The sequence below is a fragment of the Siphateles boraxobius genome, unplaced genomic scaffold, assembly GCF_051911475.1.
Source record: "Siphateles boraxobius isolate OS27281-9 unplaced genomic scaffold, OSU_SipBor_1 6, whole genome shotgun sequence".
In the NCBI taxonomy this organism is placed as follows: Eukaryota; Metazoa; Chordata; class Actinopteri; order Cypriniformes; family Leuciscidae; genus Siphateles; species Siphateles boraxobius.
The window spans coordinates 9,680,530-9,700,174 of NW_027509186.1; the positions used below are offsets into that span (position 1 = coordinate 9,680,530).

Below are 19,645 nucleotides of genomic sequence, written 5' to 3' on the forward strand. Positions count from 1 at the left end.
GTTTTTTGCAAAACAGAAATACGACAAATAGAATATCAAATCTCTGTCATATGGCCAAAAAATAAATGAAAAAAAGCTGTGTTGCATAGTTGTGTTTGACACTTGAAATGGGTCCCCACATTAAGTCCTTGAATTTTGGACCTGGAAAGTCCTTGAATTTGAAGTTTACCAAGGTGTGGAACCCATTATGTTATGAAATAACTACAAATCAACATCTAGACTACAAGTCTCAACCCTGCTTGCCACTACTGGTCTATAGATTTATTTAAAATCGCATTATATATACACAGCACCGGTCAAAAGTTTCTAAACTTTACTATTTTTAATGTTTTTGAAAGAAGTCTCTTCTGCTCATCAAGCCTGCATTAATTTGATGAAAATACAGAAAAAAAACAGTAATATTGTGAAATATTATTACAATTTAATATAATGGTTTTCTATTTTAATATTGTAATAGAAATCATTCTAATATGCTGATGTATTACCAATTATGGAAACACTTGTGCTCCTTAATATTTTTTTGGAACCTGTGATACTTTTTTGCGGGATTCATTGATGAATAAAAAACATTTATTCAAAATAGAAATTTTAAAATTTTAGAAATTGTATATACACATAAAATGTATGTGTGTTTTTCATTTATTTTATTTATACACAAATCAGGCATTTAAACTGTAGTGCTAACAGGGTTGCAAAATTTTATAACCTAATGTAAAATGAATGCAAAATGAATAAACACTTCATTTATTATTTAGCTTGGCCTCCAATTGTTTACAGTCAACATTTTCATAAGATTAAGCTTCCTTTTATTAACACTTTGTTGAAAAAAATAAAATAAAATTAAGAGCGAGATTTAAACCATATTTTGTATCTTATACGAGGAAAGTGCCATTTATTCATCCTCAAGCTGTTGTCTATTATCAGTGAATCATTTCCTAAATTTTGGTCACAAGGCTAACACACCACTTTCACTGTACAGAACAAGACAATGAACATTCTGCAATATACAGTATCTCTAATCGAATCCTGTATTAAGTATTAGAAAGTGGGACCACATCTTGCATATCTATAATGATTTTGTTTTGTGTTTTTAAATAAGGCTGTATGAGGTCCAGAAGCATCTCAGTCGTCTGGCCTCAGAGCGCAGTGTGCTTCAGGAGCGCGTGGCTGAGGTGCAGACTGGAAACCGACTCCTGAAACAAAACTACGATTCTCTGCTGGAGCAGCACCAGAACACGGAGAGGACGTACCGGCAGGAGAAACTCCACAGCTCCGAGATCCTGGAGAACATGATCCAACTAAAACAGCAGGCTGCGGTCCGCATGAACCATCGTAATGAGAAGAGAGTGAGGTCAGAGGGGGGATGGGACGCATGTTAAAGGGTTACACACAAGAATTATTCATAGTAATAATCTCTTAAAGGTGAAAAATTTGATAACTGCGCCATTAGAGTCACCAATGAGAAAAGCAAAGAATGCACTCCCGTCTTATTGGATTGGTCATTCCTGAAACTCAAAATCTTTCATCATCAAACTTGTATGACTTACTCTCTTCTGTGGAACAGATATTTGTGAAAAATATCTTACAGTTTTTTTTTGTCCTTACAATGAAATCCAATGTGGTCTAGTTCTATGTTGAACGCCATTGACATTTATTGAATGGGCAAAAAATGATTTAAAATATCTGCTTTTGTATTTGCACAAGAAAGTCAGTCATACAGGTTTAGAATAGCCTGTTGGTGAGGAAATGATGGCATCATTTTAATACATTTACATGCATCCTATGTCAAAAAACACTTTAGTTTTCTCATAATATAATGCAGCATCACATCTTTTCTCACAGTGTCTGAAATGATTTGATCAAGGTTTCAGTCTCTCTAAACTCTCCTTTCCTCCTTTAGTCTGCTCTGATTGGTCAGATGGCCTAGTCTTTTTTCATTGGTCTACTCTGCACTGATTGGTCAGATGGCCCAGTTTGTTGTGATTGGTCTACTCTGCTCTGATTGGTCAGATGGCCCAGTCTGTTGTGATTGTTCTACTCTGCTCTGATTGGTCAGATGGCCCAGTCTGTTGTAATTGGTCTACTCTGCTCTAATTGGTCAGATGGCCCAGTCTGTTGTGATTGGTCTACTCTGCTCTGATTGGTCAGATGACCCAGTCTGTTGTAATTGGTCTACAGTGCTCTGATTGGTCAGATGGCCAGTCTGTTGTAATTGGTCTACTCTGCTCTGATTGGTCAGATGGCTAAGTCATTACCATATCTGAATTTTAGTTCCGGATCTTCCTCAGGGATTGGACACACAGTGATAAAAGTCCTCAGTGTCTTCTAACAACTCAATAACTCCATTTATTGTGCACTTTGATATTTTACAGATGGCCCAGTCTTTTATCATTGGTCTACTCTGCACTGATTGGTCAGATGACCCAATCTGTTGTGATTGGTCTACTCTGCTCTGATTGGTCAGATGGCCCAGTCTGTTGTGATTGGTCTACTCTGCACTGATTGGTCAGATGACCCAGTCTGTTGTGATTGGTCTACTCTGGTCTGATTGGTCAGATGGCCCAGTCTTTTTTTATTGGTCGACTCTGCTCTGATTGGTCAGATGGCCCAGTTTGTTGTGATTGGTCTACTCTGGTCTGATTGGTAAGATGGCTCAGTCTTTTTTTATTGGTCTACTCTGCTCTGATTGGTCAGATGGCCCAGTTTGTTGTGATTGGTCTACTCTGCTCTGATTGGTCAGATGGCCCAGTCTGTTGTGATTGGTCTACTCTGCTCTGATTGGTCAGATGGCCCAGTCTGTTGTGATTGCTCTACACTGCTCTGATTGGTCAGATGGCCCAGTCTGTTGTGATTGGTCTACTCTGCTCTGATTGGTCAGATGACCCAGTCTGTTGTGATTGGTCTACACTGCTCTGATTGGTCAGATGACCCAGTCTGTTGTAATTGGTCTACACTGCTCTGATTGGTCAGATGACCCAGTCTGTTGTAATTGGTCTACTCTGCTCTGATTGGTCAGATGACCCAGTCTGTTGTGATTGGTCTACTCTGCTCTGATTGGTCAGATGACCCAGTCTGTTGTGATTGGTCTACTCTGCTCTGATTGGTCAGATGACCCAGTCTGTTGTGATTGGTCTACTCTGCTCTGATTGGTCAGATGACCCAGTCTGTTGTAATTGGTCTACACTGCTCTGATTGGTCAGATGACCCAGTCTGTTGTAATTGCTCTACACTGCTCTGATTGGTCAGATGGCCCAGTCTGTTGTGATTGGTCTACTCTGCTCTGATTGGTCATATGACCCAGTCTGTTGTGATTGGTCTACTCTGCTCTGATTGGTCAGATGGCCCAGTCTATTGTGATTGGTCTACTCTGCTCTGATTGGTCAGATGGCCCAGTCTGTTGTGATTGGTCTACTCTGCACTGATTGGTCAGATGACCCAGTCTGTTGTGATTGGTCTACTTTGGTCTGATTGGTCAGATGGCCCAGTCAGTTGTGATTGGTCTACTCTGCTCTGATTACTCAGATGGCCCAGTCTGTTGTGATTGGTCTACTCTGCTCTGATTGGTCAGATGGCCCAGTCAGTTGTGATTGGTGTACTCTGTTCTGATTAGTCAGATGGCCCAATCTGTTGTGATTGGTCTACTCTGGTCTGATTGGTCAGATGGCCCAGTCTTTTTTTATTGGTCTACTCTGCTCTGATTGGTCAGATGGCCCAGTTTGTTGTGATTGGTCTACTCTGCTCTGATTGGTCAGATGGCCCAGTCTGTTGTGATTGGTCTACTCTGCTCTGATTGGTCAGATGGCCCAGTCTGTTGTGATTGGTCTACTCTGGTCTGATTGGTCAGATGGCCCAGTCTGTTGTGATTGGTCTACTCTGCTCTGATTGGTCAGATGACCCAGTCTGTTGTGATTGGTCTACACTGCTCTGATTGGTCAGATGACCCAGTCTGTTGTAATTGGTCTACACTGCTCTGATTGGTCAGATGACCCAGTCTGTTGTAATTGGTCTACTCTGCTCTGATTGGTCAGATGACCCAGTCTGTTGTGATTGGTCTACTCTGCTCTGATTGGTCAGATGACCCAGTCTGTTGTGATTGGTCTACTCTGCTCTGATTGGTCAGATGACCCAGTCTGTTGTGATTGGTCTACTCTGCTCTGATTGGTCAGATGACCCAGTCTGTTGTAATTGGTCTACACTGCTCTGATTGGTCAGATGACCCAGTCTGTTGTAATTGCTCTACACTGCTCTGATTGGTCAGATGGCCCAGTCTGTTGTGATTGGTCTACTCTGCTCTGATTGGTCAGATGACCCAGTCTGTTGTGATTGGTCTACTCTGCTCTGATTGGTCGGATGACCCAGTCTGTTGTAATTGGTCTACACTGCTCTGATTGGTCAGATGACCCAGTCTGTTGTAATTGCTCTACACTGCTCTGATTGGTCAGATGACCCAGTCTGTTGTGATTGGTCTAAACTGCTCTGATTGGTCAGATGACCCAGTCTGTTGTAATTGGTCTACACTGCTCTGATTGGTCAGATGACCCAGTCTGTTGTAATTGGTCTACTCTGCTCTGATTGGTCAGATGACCCAGTCTGTTGTGATTGGTCTACTCTGCTCTGATTGGTCAGATGACCCAGTCTGTTGTGATTGGTCTACTCTGCTCTGATTGGTCAGATGACCCAGTCTGTTGTGATTGGTCTACACTGCTCTGATTGGTCAGATGACCCAGTCTGTTGTAATTGGTCTACACTGCTCTGATTGGTCAGATGACCCAGTCTGTTGTAATTGCTCTACACTGCTCTGATTGGTCAGATGGCCCAGTCTGTTGTGATTGGTCTACTCTGCTCTGATTGGTCAGATGACCCAGTCTGTTGTAATTGCTCTACACTGCTCTGATTGGTCAGATGGCCAGTCTGTTGTAATTGGTCTACACTGCTCTGATTGGTCAGATGGCTGAGTCATTACCATATCTGAATTTTAGTTCCGGATCTTCCTCAGGGATTGGACACACAGTGATAAAAGTCCTCAGTGTCTTCTAACAACTTAATAACTCCATTTATTGTGCACTTTGATATTTTACAACTTTAAAGTCCCAGTGAACCGGAAGTTGCAAACAACTTTTCTCCAGTGTTGTGACGTATTTCCGAGAGAAACGGAATACTAAATGAGGCAAAATAGTGTGCGTGGCTTTTTTTCCAACTAGCACCTGATTGGATCTAGAAATGTAGGTGTTTCATTCAAACACACAGGCAGCCTGTCTACTGTCAGTTGGAAGGTCGTGGTTACGGATGTTAAGCAGACACCCAAACCGTCAAACCTACACCATCAGGGAAGGTCCTCCAATGGAGAGGGGAGGGGAAATTTCAAATTTTGATTAAAGATTACGAAGTCAAACATTTTTTTGTGTGGATTGACTTGCATGGATGAATTGTTCACCACAAAACGATCAATTTAGGCAAACAAAGTAAGTATGGTCAATTTTGAATTCATGGGGACTTGAATAACTTTTACACTCAAACTACATGAAATGTTAAATCCAAAATAGCATAAGATTGGGACTTCAGTACATTTTACAGACCAGGCTTAAGCCCAGTCCCAGACTAAAATGCATGTTTGAGCTGTTTTAACTGAAAGCAACTTGCACTGACAAATCTTAAAATATGTCAATGTCATTGCTTTGTCTCAAAATGCAAACCAATAATGTTTTTTTCTAAGGCAGATTTATAAAAACTGCATAAAGGTTCTAATTTAACAGCATTTGTCTGCGAAACCAGGCCTATATATGTTACAATGTGGGAGCTAAAAGTACTACATTCTTAAAAGTGTCCAAATAAGTTTTGAGGTCATTGTACCGTACGCAACATCAGTCAGCAAGGAATAAGCGACACCAACGCCTTGTCATGCAACAGTAGAAACATTATTTGTTAAAATTCAATGGCTTAGAAGATGGTTAATGTAGTTAATGAATTGGTGTTGTGTTAAACAAAGGTCATATTTCAAAGTCCACTGAGCACATTCTCTGAGCTGCGGTGCCTTTCTGCCGGCAACTCATATGTATGTTCCTTTTTCCTAAATCTTGAGAGCAAATTTTGCCCATCCCATAAACACCACATCCTTCTTGATCACATTTCCTCTTCTTTCTTAGAGCCAGAGAGGCCAGTATTCACAAAGAGCTTCAGATGGCTGCCAGTAAGAATGTGAATATTAATGAGTAAGTAACAACTGTATAAAGTGACACTGCAGTGTAAATCTGACTTCATGTCGATCCAAAACCCTTATAACTGTTTTTCTTGTGTTAAGCACAAAAGGAGAAATGTTAAAGAATGCATTGTCATTTATGTATTTGTGTTTCACAAAAGAAAGAAAGTTGTGTTGGTTTGGAATGACATGAGGGTGAGTAAGTGATTTTTAGATGAACTATTCCTATATTGGATCATCATGAATTGTTTGTTTTTATTCCGAGAGTTTTCATTAATGGTTTTGCTTTCGCCTGTCAGAGAGTCTGGAAACCATCTGGAAACCGAAACATCATCCCCCAAATGTGAAACTGCAGAGAGAGTCACGAGATCCCATGGACCACTCTTCAGGTAACAGTAGTGGCATTTGTGCATAATTATTACAGTAATTTCTTGATCTTCCATCTCAGATTTCTTCAAATTGTTCAGATTGTCCAGAATTGTACATTTTCCCTCAGGTCTGCTTCAGCTACGTCCCCCCGCATCATCAGCTCCATCAGCTCCATCAGAGGACTCTTTGAGTAAGTTTTTAGTAAAAGCCCTTAAAGCGCTTATACATCACTGTATATAGCATACTAGGGGTGTAACGATACATGTATTCGTATTGAACCGGTCGGTACGAGGCTTTCGGTTCGGTACGCATAACAAACCGAACGATTCGCTGGACCATTTTTCCTGCCGACCAAAATCCCCCACCACAGTGTTGCGCAACATCAAATGGCAAACGTAATGAAAGCGGAACGAAACTGCGCTACTCATTATTTTGTGCTTCACGGACCGTTTATCAGTTTGGACCATTAATGTCAGTGCAGCGCGAGCCGATCTTGATCAAGCGACACTGTTATACACAGCGCTGAGAGATCCAGTAAACAAAGCATTTGAATTCGCCACTGAGGTAATTATATCGCTGCGAGATCTAGTGAGAAGCATTCAAATTTCTATTTCGTTATTAACGGATCAAACAGCGCTGACGTGGAAACCAGGAGAAACATTGTTCCATGAATGAACTAGTTATAGGTTTTAAGTCCACAGATCAGCAACGTTCCCCATGGATTTACTGTAGTAACACTCACTGTAACCATGAAAGTTTGGCAGAAATATTAAAATGCTTTCAAGTACATCACACATCTTTTTCCAGCACAAATGTTATTTTTATTGTGATGACCAAAACATTATTTGTTCATCCTTCAAAGATTACCGCCATTTATAAAACTAAAAGTTTCAAGATGTAAGAAAACTCACACTTATTTAAAAAAAAAAATATTTTAATAAATAGGAAAAATTTCTCTGGCATTTCTTTCTTTTTGCTATATCGAAAACGTACCGAACCGTGGATTTTGTGAACCGTTACACCCCTATAGCATACATTTGAAGTGTTGGGGAATGTTACTTTTAAAAGTAACGTATTTATTTAGTCAGAAGACAAACTAAGCAAGTTAGTGTAAAAACAAAAGGATTCAGACGAGTACCTCCCTCACACAGAAACATATACACCTAGAACACATAGATAAATACTAAAAATAGTAGTAAAATATAGCAGTAATAATTAAAGCAGAAAAAAAAAGTAACCGGTAACAATGATAAGAGTCGGTCTCTCCAGCCAATATGAAGTCAGGGTTCTACGGTCCCTACTTCATTGTACCCAAGATTGGCAGTGGGTTACCCAGTCGTGATTAAGAGCTTGTCATATTCAAGTGCTTTGTTGTGCTCAGAAAGAATAGGTATAATGGAAGATACCAGGTTTATTCTTGCTTATTTATTAGGGAAATCTTATAAAAGCCAAAACGTATGAAGATATTACATTTTTTAATAAAAATGTAGCGTCCCCTTTGTTGACAACCATATAAACCTTCACGCCACTATCTATCTAGTAGGCTTGCTAACAATTCTGGAATTTCTGTCAAATACAGGCTATTTTCATTATATATAAAACATACAAATGATTATTCAGATATGTAAATATGCACTACTTTAATGACAAGACAAGGCGATGTAGCTGTTGTGAAAAAAACGAATAAAGAATAGCAGTCACAGCAGCAATCGTTCTCCCCTCTTCCATGTGTACAGTTTATGGCCCATACAACTCTGGGTATCAAATAATCTCCACGCTTTCCAGTTGTAAATATGACTTGAGAGGGCATCAGTGTTCAATTTCTGATTAGGAAACTCGCATATAAAATGCTAAAGTGCAGTAAACGGTAAAACTGTTTGCGTTACAAGTGTTTTTACGTGTTTATGATTATGATAATACATTAAAATATGATAATAATTACCAGTATCAAGCAACATAATGGACTGCTTTTATATAGTTAAATTAACTTGAAGCGGATGACAAAAGTTAATGGTGGATAGTTACTCTAGTTTTTAGTAAACAATTGTGAAGAGATAGTTAGTTTCTCCAACAATATATAATAAATATGGCACTAAAGCAGTGAGGGAAACTCCCCCCATATGTGACTGCTGAATAGGGAAGGTATACTGTAGGTTGTATAGGTCAAATGTATTTGTCAGTAAATATATAGTCAATATTTTGGCCAATTGGTTGATGCTTTTAACTGCCAATTACATTGTAGTACTCTCAGTATATAAATACAGAATCCTCAAATTAGTAAAAAAAAAAAAAAAAAAAAAAAGTATGGAAATGGCTAACCTAGAAAGTAGATGCATATTACTTATTTTAAAAAGTGTTAAGCATCGGTCACATCGTCGTTAAACGTATTTTCGCAGTTGAAATCCAATCGTTTCAATAGAATTCCATGTGATTGTGAAATATTTCCCCATGAAGTATCAAGTGACTTTTTTCTGCCTGTGAAATTTCACTAATGTGACCTCAACTTTGAGGTCATTAAATACACTAGGCGATGTTCTTTTTCGTTCTTCACTTAGGGATAAAAAAGTTTGAAATACCTATGCACCAAGATACCGTTAGCAAAAGACTCCCGACACAACTTTAAACAATAGATTGCTTTCAAACAAAGCAGCTTTAGAGTATTAAACATGCGCACACTGTTAGTGCCTTTTTCAGTTGGAATAAAGTTCCTCCCGTAAAGTGGCTCTCAAGTTTTCATGTTTTTACTCGCATCTGACCTCGACAGCGAGTAAAACAAACGATTATCAGTTTAATCTAAAGGTTGGACTCTACATAGTGTTACTTACAACAAGCCAAAGATCCAGTGATTCATGGATATAGACATGCAGCCAGGAATCGTGTCTCCTGACATTTACCCGTGCCTGATTTTGACTCCGGGAAATACATAAAGCAAATTTACCTATGAACGCTTTGTATAAATGCAATATTAGTAGGTCTAAATCCATGTGCTCACTGATATCCATGTTATATATATCATCATATTGTCCAGCCCTAAAACTTGTATAGTTTTTTGTCAGTGTTTATTTAAAAACGTCCAATTATGCGTAATATATGATGGTAAATATTTAATTGATGAGTTGTCAATACAATATATATAACAATACAATAAATAGGGTATGATTTTACCCCTAAACTCAGCATGTTGACATAAAATGATAACTGCAAATCCACCTTTCGCCGCCTAGAGTCGATGTTTCTGTGAATTGCAGCGACCCATTTGCTTCTCTGTTCTGTAGCTTTCAGCAGTCTGTAAAAATATACCTCAGATTTCTTGTTAAATCTTGGTGTACGGTCAATCTCAAAGCTCTTTCCCGTTTTAGATGTGTTTTGTGTGTTTTTCGCTGCATTCATGCTGAAAACAAATGCTGCCACTCAGACTTTTTGCCACTCGGTGGGCATAACCCCCGACGGTGACGTCACACGCATACCCTCTATTACATAATCTCCACTGACCAATGATAGATCAAAGGTGCTCACCAGCTTTTCAAACTGCCGAAACGAACTATTTTGGCCAGATTTAGTTCAAACGTCATTACGAAGCACATGGTACTTGTAATGCGTTACCCTCAACACTGTAACTCAGTTTTACTGTATATATAAGAAGCACTCCCCTTCAGTATTATTGATCATTTGTCTGTTGTTTGTGTGTCCAGGAGGAAGATCCGAGGTAAATCAGTCTGCAGGTCAGAAGAAGATCTCTTTATTCCCTTAGGAGTCTGTCTGGTTGCCAGAGTCCCAACCAAGGCAATCTATACACTGGTGCGTGTTACTGTTTACAACATGATCAACAACGAAACATGTTTCTCACATACTTTGTGATGTTATATTACATGTTGATATAATTATGGTCCTGTTGGGCTATGAAACAAGTAGGAACCTATATAACCTTGTTAATATGATAAGGAAACAGTTGCGTAGATGGACTAGCGGATGGAGTGATGATATTTAAATGGACAATAATATTAATCTTGTGGTTCTTAAAGGGGTCGTATTATGTAAGGGATGATATTTTACAAGCACATCCGCTATAGAGGTAGCTGGTGGTCTGTGGATGATGAGGCTGTGGAACAAAGCGTCTGTGTGTCGCTGTGAAACAGTGTCTTTCTGTAGGACACTGCAGCTCTGTCATGTGCAGACACCCATTTTCATTTGAATGGCTGACAGCAGCAACCAGCCCTAGTTGTGGTATTGAGAGGAGTTTCCACTTCCTTAAATGGACATGTGTCACAATTACTCATTTGCATTTCCTGTTTGGTTGTTGGCATGTCAGAATTTAAATACTATTTCCTGTCATTTCATCATATTTTTCCATCAAGAAATTTCTTCAGATTGCTGTATTCTTGATGGCAAAAATATTGCAGTGCTTATCGCCCGCTGTTTTAATTTCCCCTTGAGTGTAAAGTAATACACTGCTTGTTTTTATCATTTTCACACCTTAGCAAAGTTTCTTCCCCTTCTTGAGTTTCATAAGTGACTGTATGAATAGAACATTGAGCAGGACAGCTTTTGTTATTATTAGTGCTGTGGTAAAAACTGAAGGTAGTTAAGTTCCTTCAAATCAGACACATGGGGATGCATACCGAAAACAAAAATACCATTGTTGTACCTTGGTATTTGGACCATGTTAAAATAAGGTTTTTTTAACAACAAGATTATACCTTGAGGTGCCATGTAAACACCATGTTATATGCATACTGTAATCATTTTCCTGCAGCATTAATAAGCAGCAGAGCTAAAGCTTCTGAAACGATACGTTTTCACTAATTTATCATCCAATAATTTAAGCCGTGAGCACGGGTACTCAGGCTTACCGGTCAAAAGTTTATCATTTTTATCAAGTCTCTTTGATCAAAAATACTGAAAAAACAGTACTATTGTGAAATATTATAAACATTTAAAATAAGTGTTTTCTATTCGAATATTTAAAAAATATTCAAATGTGTCAAAGCTGAATTTTCAGCATCATTTCTCCAGTCTTCAGTGTCACATGATCCTTCAGAAATCATTCTAATATTCTGATTTGCTGCTCAATTATATCAATTATTATTGCAGCTAAATGATTAATAATGGTTATTTTTATTATCAATGTTTTTGCTGCTTAATATGTTTGTGGACATTGTGATACATTTTTTCCAGGATTCTTTGATGAATCGAAAGGTAAAAAACAGCATTTATAGAATATACAATATATATTTATAGAATATGTATATAATATTTTGTAACATTATAAATGCCTTTATAAGCAATTTAATGCATCCCTGCTGAATAAAAGTATTATTTTTATTTGTTTTATTTTATTTACCCCAAACTTTTGAATGCTAGTGTATCACAGTTTCCAAAAAAATATTAAGCAGCACAACTATTTTCTACAAATGTTTCCTCAACAGCTAATAATCATATTAAAATGATTTCTGAAGGATCATGTGACACTGAAGATCGGAGTAATGATGCTGAAAATTCAGCTTTGATCACAGGAATAACTTACATTTTAAAAGAATTGAATAGAATAGAAAACAGTTATTTTAAATTGTGATAAAATGAAGCGGCGTAAAATTGTTCTGGTTGCTCAAAACGTAGAATATAGTGCTCTCAACCGCATGGTCATTGGTTCATTGCATGACAAGGTAGGGGATTCTGGGAGGCTACTTGGTTGCTAGGCAGTTTTGGGAATTTGCAATGGGTGTTTAAAAGATTATAACACTCAATGCATGAACTGATTAAATGTATACCTAAATGCTATTTTGCCCTGTATTAAAAAACATCTAATACATGTAAATGTATAACACATAAATGCATTGTCTAATACATACATGTGAATGTAAAGAATTAGAAATGAATGTATGTTTTGTGGTTTCAGGATGCTCATGAGTTGGGAATCAACGCTGTGCGGTTCAGTACCAGTTCAAACCTGTTGGCTACAGGAGGGACTGACAGAGTCATCAAACTGTGGGACATTGAAGGAGGTACATCACAAAACTGATCTGTGTCATTGTCAATTTTAGCCATATAGACATATAGAGTTCAGATAGATAATAAAGAACCACATCAAATGATACTGAATGCTTTAGTCAGTACATGTGACTGCCTGTGACCACCAGCAGGTGTCAGCACAATATCTAAACATACTACAAGACTACAAGATAAGAAGTCTTGTTTTCTGAGAAATATATCAAAATTAAGTGAGATTTGTTCTTAAAACAAGAAAAAATATCTGCCAATGGGTTAAGATTTTTTGCATTTGAATTAAGGTTATTTTTTATATTCATACATATTTGAAATACAAAAAAAAGACTAAAATGATGAGTAAGAAAATCGCTTTTTTGCGGAGTCCAGAATGTCACAATGCAACACAATAAAAACCACTCCAAGCACTTAAGTAACCACAGAGAAAAGCGCTGGCAAACAACCAAAACACCCCACCATCATGTCAGCACATTTAGCATGGGCAAGCATCACTGTGTGATCTACACTGTGTGTAGATAAACTAAACTAAGCTCTATTATGCAGTCAATAGACACACAACAGGATGTAGTGAATATTCCCAGGCTTGATGTAACAGTGCAGTGTTTTGTTTACACAGGTACTCTTCAGAACAGAGGGACTTTAGATGGAAGTAATGAGGGCATCACCAGCATTGAGTTCGACCCTACGGTACAAACACACACACACACACACACACACACACACACACACACACACACACACACACACACACACACTTTTTTAAAATGAATTATAGACAGAATTTTGTCACCATTAGGTCGCACATGCGCATTGAATTGGATTTGCACTAATCAGTTGTTCCACACCGGCCAGGGCTGTTGTTTCTGAACTCAAGAGACAGAACAGGAACAACAACAAAATACAGGAGACTGCAAAAACAACAGACACCCACATTGACAAGCGCTTGTGTGAGAAAGTTTATGAGATATCCGCAACTTTAGTTTAAAAGAATACAAAGACATTTTTTAGTCTTAACTTACGGAGAAAAATAGCGTAGACACTTGACAAAGATAAAACTTTCTAGAGCGCATGTCGACCGCCTGTGTTTTGCGCACTCTATGAAATGGAGGATGCTTTGAAAGGTTATACCTTCAACTGTACGTATACACTGGCGTACATGTAAAAAAAAATAGTATACTTTGGCCTTAACAAGACACAGTACAAGAGTGGCCCCTTTTACAATCACTGAAGCTGTCAGTCCCTGCAGGTTTACACAGTTTACAATGAACCCTGCAGTCCAGCACAAACTTACAAATTCTCTACGCTTTGTTGATTATAATGTTAGCTTTCTAGCTTCACTCGCTTGCTTGAAGTATATATGTTGTGTTACATTGATTGCATGAATTTTGCTTTAGTTTTTGCAGCGATCATTTCCGTGAGCACTGGGAAATGAAACATGTGTCTGATTCAAAGACTGACTATAATTCGCTCATTAGGACCGGTAGTTGTGATTAACTCATTTAAACGGACATGTCTGAGATTGGTTGCAATGCTGAGCTGCTATAATTTCTTATTTGACTGTTAAAGCTGCAGTCTGTAGTTTTTCCTCTTTGTCGCCATCTCTGTTTGAAATCTGTAATTGCAGTTATTCGCGTAATTATCAACTTTACGTGAGTTGTACAACGGCATGAAACAACGCGGATGAACACAATGTTTTGAGGAGACTGCGCGCCTGTCAGTCACAGATACTGGGCGCATTCAGAATCACACACACATTCTACTTTTTGGAAGTACAGTATGACCAACATAAACATTTTAACCGGAAAATGTCATATGAACAAGTAAGTAACATCCACTTTTGTTCTGATCAACTAAGGGGGAAAAAAGCATAACATCTTACGACAGGAACATTTTCACTTTACCGATCTGATTCAGCTCCAATGCTTGACAACGGAGAAGGCGGGTTTGGTTTTCTTGGAGTAGAGGTGAATTGCTCCCTCTCATAGCTAGCACAAAATAATTCATATTTACCATAATAGCAAAACGAAAAAATTCACAACAAAGGAAACTCCGTAACTGTGTGAATTAAGCGAATAAGTGTGCTACTGTTACACCGCGACTGAACTATTGAAAATTCTTACCTGTCCAGCAGGAAAAAATCCGTCTCTGCGTCTGTTTTGAACCCCTTCGAATCACGGAGTTCAACGTTCAACCTTTCTAAAGCCCAGCCGATGTTTATCTTTGTTTTTGCGTGGGCCCGTTTGCAGTCTCTTTTTTTTCTCTACCCACTCCGAAGTCCGAATTCTTTTGGGTTTTACAACTGGTGAATCTCCAGTTGTCACTGGTGATTGTCGTATGAACCTTTCTGGATCCGCCATAGGTTTAATTATTTAAAGTGCTGTGAGAAAAGGCTAAAAATGTCCACCTCCAACATCTTCACACGCAATAGCCGACTAGCCGAGACTCCTTCTTTATGTGTACAGATTTGAGGTTGACGCAAAGACATGCTCCACCAGTACCACTGGAATTAAAATCATTATTACAAGCGTACTGTTTTGAATCAAGTTACGGCAAGCAGATAGTTTTGAACACTGGCTGGTTATGTTTTTTTTAAATATTATTATTTTGGATAATTTTTAATCCAAAAAAGTTACGGACTGCAGCTTTAATGGAAAAAAAAAATCCCAATTCATTTTAATGTTTTCAAATGAGTCTTTAGAAAGCAGAATGAAAGTGATTAAAAGTGAAAATGTAAATTATTGCGTAAATCATATTTAAGTCAAAACAACTCTTAAAATAGATTTTATTAGCGTTTTGTTATTAGATTAGAGTGTAGGTAGGATAGGTCTTGGTAGACTAGATCTGCTACACTGCTTACTGCTGAAACATGCTCACAATTACAGGGATTAGGACACATGCTGGTGCAACGTGAAGTGAGGAGAGTCCTGTAACAGATCTAGACAGGTGGTGCTGGGGAGGAGGAGGGCACAAGACAATTCTCAATGCACGTAACACTGAGATGGGGATGGGAATAAATAAGGATGCATATAGGAAAGACGAATCGATTGGATTTGCTTCCGGCTTGGAAGAACCAATCAGCCAATCAATCTTAAGATAAAAACCTCTGCTATAGATGAGCTGAAGAGCGTTCCAGATGACTTCTCTGAGTCATTGTTAATTAGCACGTACCAATGAGCTGTTAGGACTATAAGAGCTCTCGAAGGATCTTTGTCAGCAAATATAAGGATACTGTTCCTGTAAGGCTGTTGAGTTACTGTGCTAATGCATTGTGGGATGTGTCACTGTGCTTTTCCATCAGGGCACTCGGATTTTAGCTGCGTCATATGACAAGTCAGCGCTATTTTGGAGGATAGAGGACAGCGTTCCCAAGGTAACAGAGCTTCCCACCTCTTACCCACCCAAACCTCCCGTGGGTTAGTGTGTCTCTCTGAATTACTCTAGAGCATCATCAGATGAGACAGACCAGTATGAACCATTTTAAAGATGTGTATTGCTGTGCCTGCTTAGATTGTCTTGTGTTTTACATGACGGTGAGGCGTGCATCGGAGAGTTTTATGGGGAGGAATCAGCTTCTCTCATGATTTTTGAGGCAAACAGTCTAGATGTGTGTCATTCTTACACTTTTTATGGCCCATATGTGTTTTAATATATTGTATAAAATATTAGCCTTCTCTCATTTCTAAAAGTGGAAATCGTATTCGTTCTTTTAAGGAAATATAACAATTATGTGATCATAGAGGTACATTTTTTAAAAAGGTGCCTGGGATTCTGACATGCACGTATATAGAAATGTTTACTTAAATTATATTTTTTATAAGGGACAAAGTTCAAAACGAACTGCAATCAGGAATGACCCATATGTCCTATAAAAACTGTCTGAAATTTACTAGCGTGACAGAAAATGAGACAATAAAGAGGAGAAATGAAAAAGTGAAACATTAAGAACTGGGTCAGATATGTGCATAATGTTTTTTTTAATGTTATGTTTTTATTTTCACAAATTTTAAGAAACACAACATCTTGAGTCTTGATAGAGGAATGAGAAACATAATTTTCTTTAAGAAAATGCTCCTATTTTCTCAGCATCCAGATACAATTGTAAAAAAAAAGTATAAATTGTAATTTATTCCAATTACTTCAGTGTCACATGATCCTTCCCACATCATTCTAATTACAATATAAATAATTAAATTGTCATGAAATTACAAAAAAAAAAAGCAATTTTTGGTAATGCAATAAAAATAGAATTTCTTATTTATTTCTTTTAGTTTGGGCTGGATTATGTCATGGAGATTCTGTTCAACCTCTCATTAATAAGTACTTTGCTGTTGTTGTAGGTTACATTGACGGGTCATTCTCGTAAAGTGACAGCAGCCAAATTTAAATACAGCCAGAGGCAGGTGGTCACGGGCAGTGCGGACAGGACCGTCAAGATATGGGACCTCCAGCGAGCAGCGTGTATGTAAAAATATGCAACAAATCGCTCATGCATTAACAATGAGACTTTTCGCATCTGTCTGCAATAAATGGTTCAACATATTACCACAGATCAGTTACTAATTTCATAATTCTCTCTGTACTACTCACAGGCATACAAACCATTGAGGTTTTGTCTTTCTGTAGTGATGTTGTGTGCTCCGAGTACCTTATCATCAGTAGCCATTATGACAGAAAAATACGGTTTTGGGACAGCAGGTAAGAACAGGGCAATTACAACACCATCCATTACCTACAGTACACATCTTTTTAACAACATACACAAATGATCTTAATACAGGCTTATGATGAAATGTTGATATCAGTTATAAACATAGCCAGACTTTGACTATTGGTATAAAGTGTGGTTAACATTGGGGCTCTTGCTGTCTAAGGCTTTGTTCACTCTACATGGCTTTTTAAACTGACAGCATGTGTAAATGGCCACGGAGAAAGTGATTTCACCAAGTAGAACATGTTCCTGGAACAACATTACAATCAACCAATCAGATTTGAGGGATGAGTTTACAGTTAATGTCAAGTTTAGGCTTACAACCAGGGTTAGGTGCTTCTATATCTTCCCTCTGACTTCATACATGTGTTTGGATCTCTCAAACTACACTACCAGTCAAAGGTTTGGGGGCGGTAAGATTTTTAGTGTTTTTAAAAGAAGTCTCTTCTGCTCACCAAGGCTGCATTTATTTGATTAAAAATACAACAAACAAAAAAACAGTAATATTGTTAAATAAAATAATATTAAAATAACTGTTTTTTTTCATTCTTCATTTTTGGCATTCTACTTCCTGCTCAGCTACTGTTCGGACGCTCTCGCTTACTGCTCCGCGCTTTGCTCTATCGCTTTTATATTTCTATATTTTATCTCCTTTTATCACCTAATTTTAACTTCAGCACATCAGCACAGTGCTCAAACGTTTGGATTACTACAAAAAAAAGCAGAATTATTTTATTCAACCAGCCTCCCACTGAAAGCTTACATTCCGGGGAAGAGAAAACAAAACTGCCTACATTCATAAGGATAAGAAAATGCCTCCTCTGGAATCTACTTGCTGCTCCAACTGCCACAGACTTTTACAAAGGATTGCAATTCTTGAAACAAAGTTAATTGCGGGACAACCAAACCAGACGGAACACACAACAGAGCTTCGTCATGGACGTCCTCAGCATACAGCCGGTGAGTCCCATGAATCTAGTGCTTCTCGACAGGCCATACTGAGTGTAGAGAAACAAGCCGATCGTTTTACTAATCGATGGCACAAACAGGGTGCGAGACCCAAAGGCACTCGAGACATCAGATTGTCACGAGCATCACATATTACTGCAGTAGCATCCTCTACCCCAGATACGGCTCTGACAAGGACTGCAAACACTGGTCTCCTACCACCGCCTATACATCTTGAGAACAGATTTGAAGTATTAATGAATGAGGAATCCCCAAATTTGATGAATGTGATCACACACAGACAGAATCAGCCAGTAGCTAACACTGATGCTAACTGGGGCTCAAGGTCGAGCAGACAGCGGCACTCAGCTCAGAGCGCAGCCGGGCCCAGGACTCTGATAGTGGGCGACTCCGTAATCAGAAACATTAATAGCAGGGATACAACAACGTGCTGCCTTCCACAAGCAACAACATCTGATGTAAACAGGGAACTTCAGAACATTCTGATGAAACATAAGACTGCAAATCGACTCATCATTCATGTGGGGAAGAATGATATTCATAAAGAGCAGTCGGAACTTCTTAAAAAGGATTTCAATGAACTTTTTGAAACACTTAAAAGACTGAAAGTTCAAACATTCATCAGTGGACCACTCCCAGCAAGAGGAACAAACAGGTTTTCACGGTTGCTTGGGCTTAATACATGGCTGCAAAAAACCTGCAATATAAAAGGAGTGAACTTTATTGACAACTTCAATCTTTTCTGGAGTCAGAGGCAACTGTTTCAACAGAATGGCCACCACCCAAACAAACTTGGTTCAAGAGTGCTAAAGGACAATATCTACTTCTCCCTCCGTCATCCTTCTGCAATGTGTGCCAATCCACTCAACCTGAATGGCACACACACACCTGGATACAGTATGAATGACCACAGGATTTCACTTCAGCCCCTGAATGGACATGCGGTTGACACATCACACAAGGACAGTGATAACACCACTCAGCCACAACAACCTCTGCTCACGGACACAATCTCAGCTGAGCCCTGCCCACAGAGCTCACCACAGACAGACTGTGACATACCAGCACTGCTCCAATATACAGCACCCAAGGACGACTTTCTGGAAAACAGCCAGGGAAACCAGGACAGCATATTACAGCCTCCAATAACACCAGAGCAAAAATCACTCTCACTGGAAACATTATCACTCTCTCCAGCATCTCCACTTCTGTGCTTCTCAGAGAAAATGGAACAACTGGTGCACGCTGGAACTAGACTATCCCACTCTTTTGCTGCGAGCCCCCAGATACCAACCAAAAAACGCCAGGCCCCACAACCACCAAAGCCTACGGGCCCAGCTCGCCCTCCCCCTCCTCCTGTGAGAGCTCTTCGGCCTCTGCCACAGCGCCAGGGCCCACAC

At 38.9% G+C, this 19,645-nt stretch overlaps 1 protein-coding gene across 3 annotated transcripts in view; it reads left to right on the forward strand.

Annotated features, from left to right (window-relative positions):
- The window catches only part of atg16l2 (ATG16 autophagy related 16-like 2 (S. cerevisiae)), a 66,249-nt gene that overhangs the window by 2,984 nt on the left and 43,620 nt on the right, over nucleotides 1-19,645 (forward strand). For all 3 annotated transcript variants that reach the window (XR_013195899.1, XM_077207649.1, XM_077207650.1), the window contains exons 5-14: nucleotides 1,100-1,351; nucleotides 6,144-6,209; nucleotides 6,496-6,585; nucleotides 6,693-6,755; nucleotides 10,258-10,363; nucleotides 12,462-12,567; nucleotides 13,185-13,255; nucleotides 15,867-15,938; nucleotides 16,906-17,026; nucleotides 17,158-17,263. Coding sequence is in view for 2 of the 3 variants with exons in the window: in XM_077207649.1 (XP_077063764.1) it covers nucleotides 1,100-1,351; nucleotides 6,144-6,209; nucleotides 6,496-6,585; nucleotides 6,693-6,755; nucleotides 10,258-10,363; nucleotides 12,462-12,567; nucleotides 13,185-13,255; nucleotides 15,867-15,938; nucleotides 16,906-17,026; nucleotides 17,158-17,263 (1,053 nt within the window). In the remaining variant the exon portion in view is untranslated. The remainder of the gene's footprint in view (nucleotides 1-1,099; nucleotides 1,352-6,143; nucleotides 6,210-6,495; nucleotides 6,586-6,692; nucleotides 6,756-10,257; nucleotides 10,364-12,461; nucleotides 12,568-13,184; nucleotides 13,256-15,866; nucleotides 15,939-16,905; nucleotides 17,027-17,157; nucleotides 17,264-19,645) is intronic.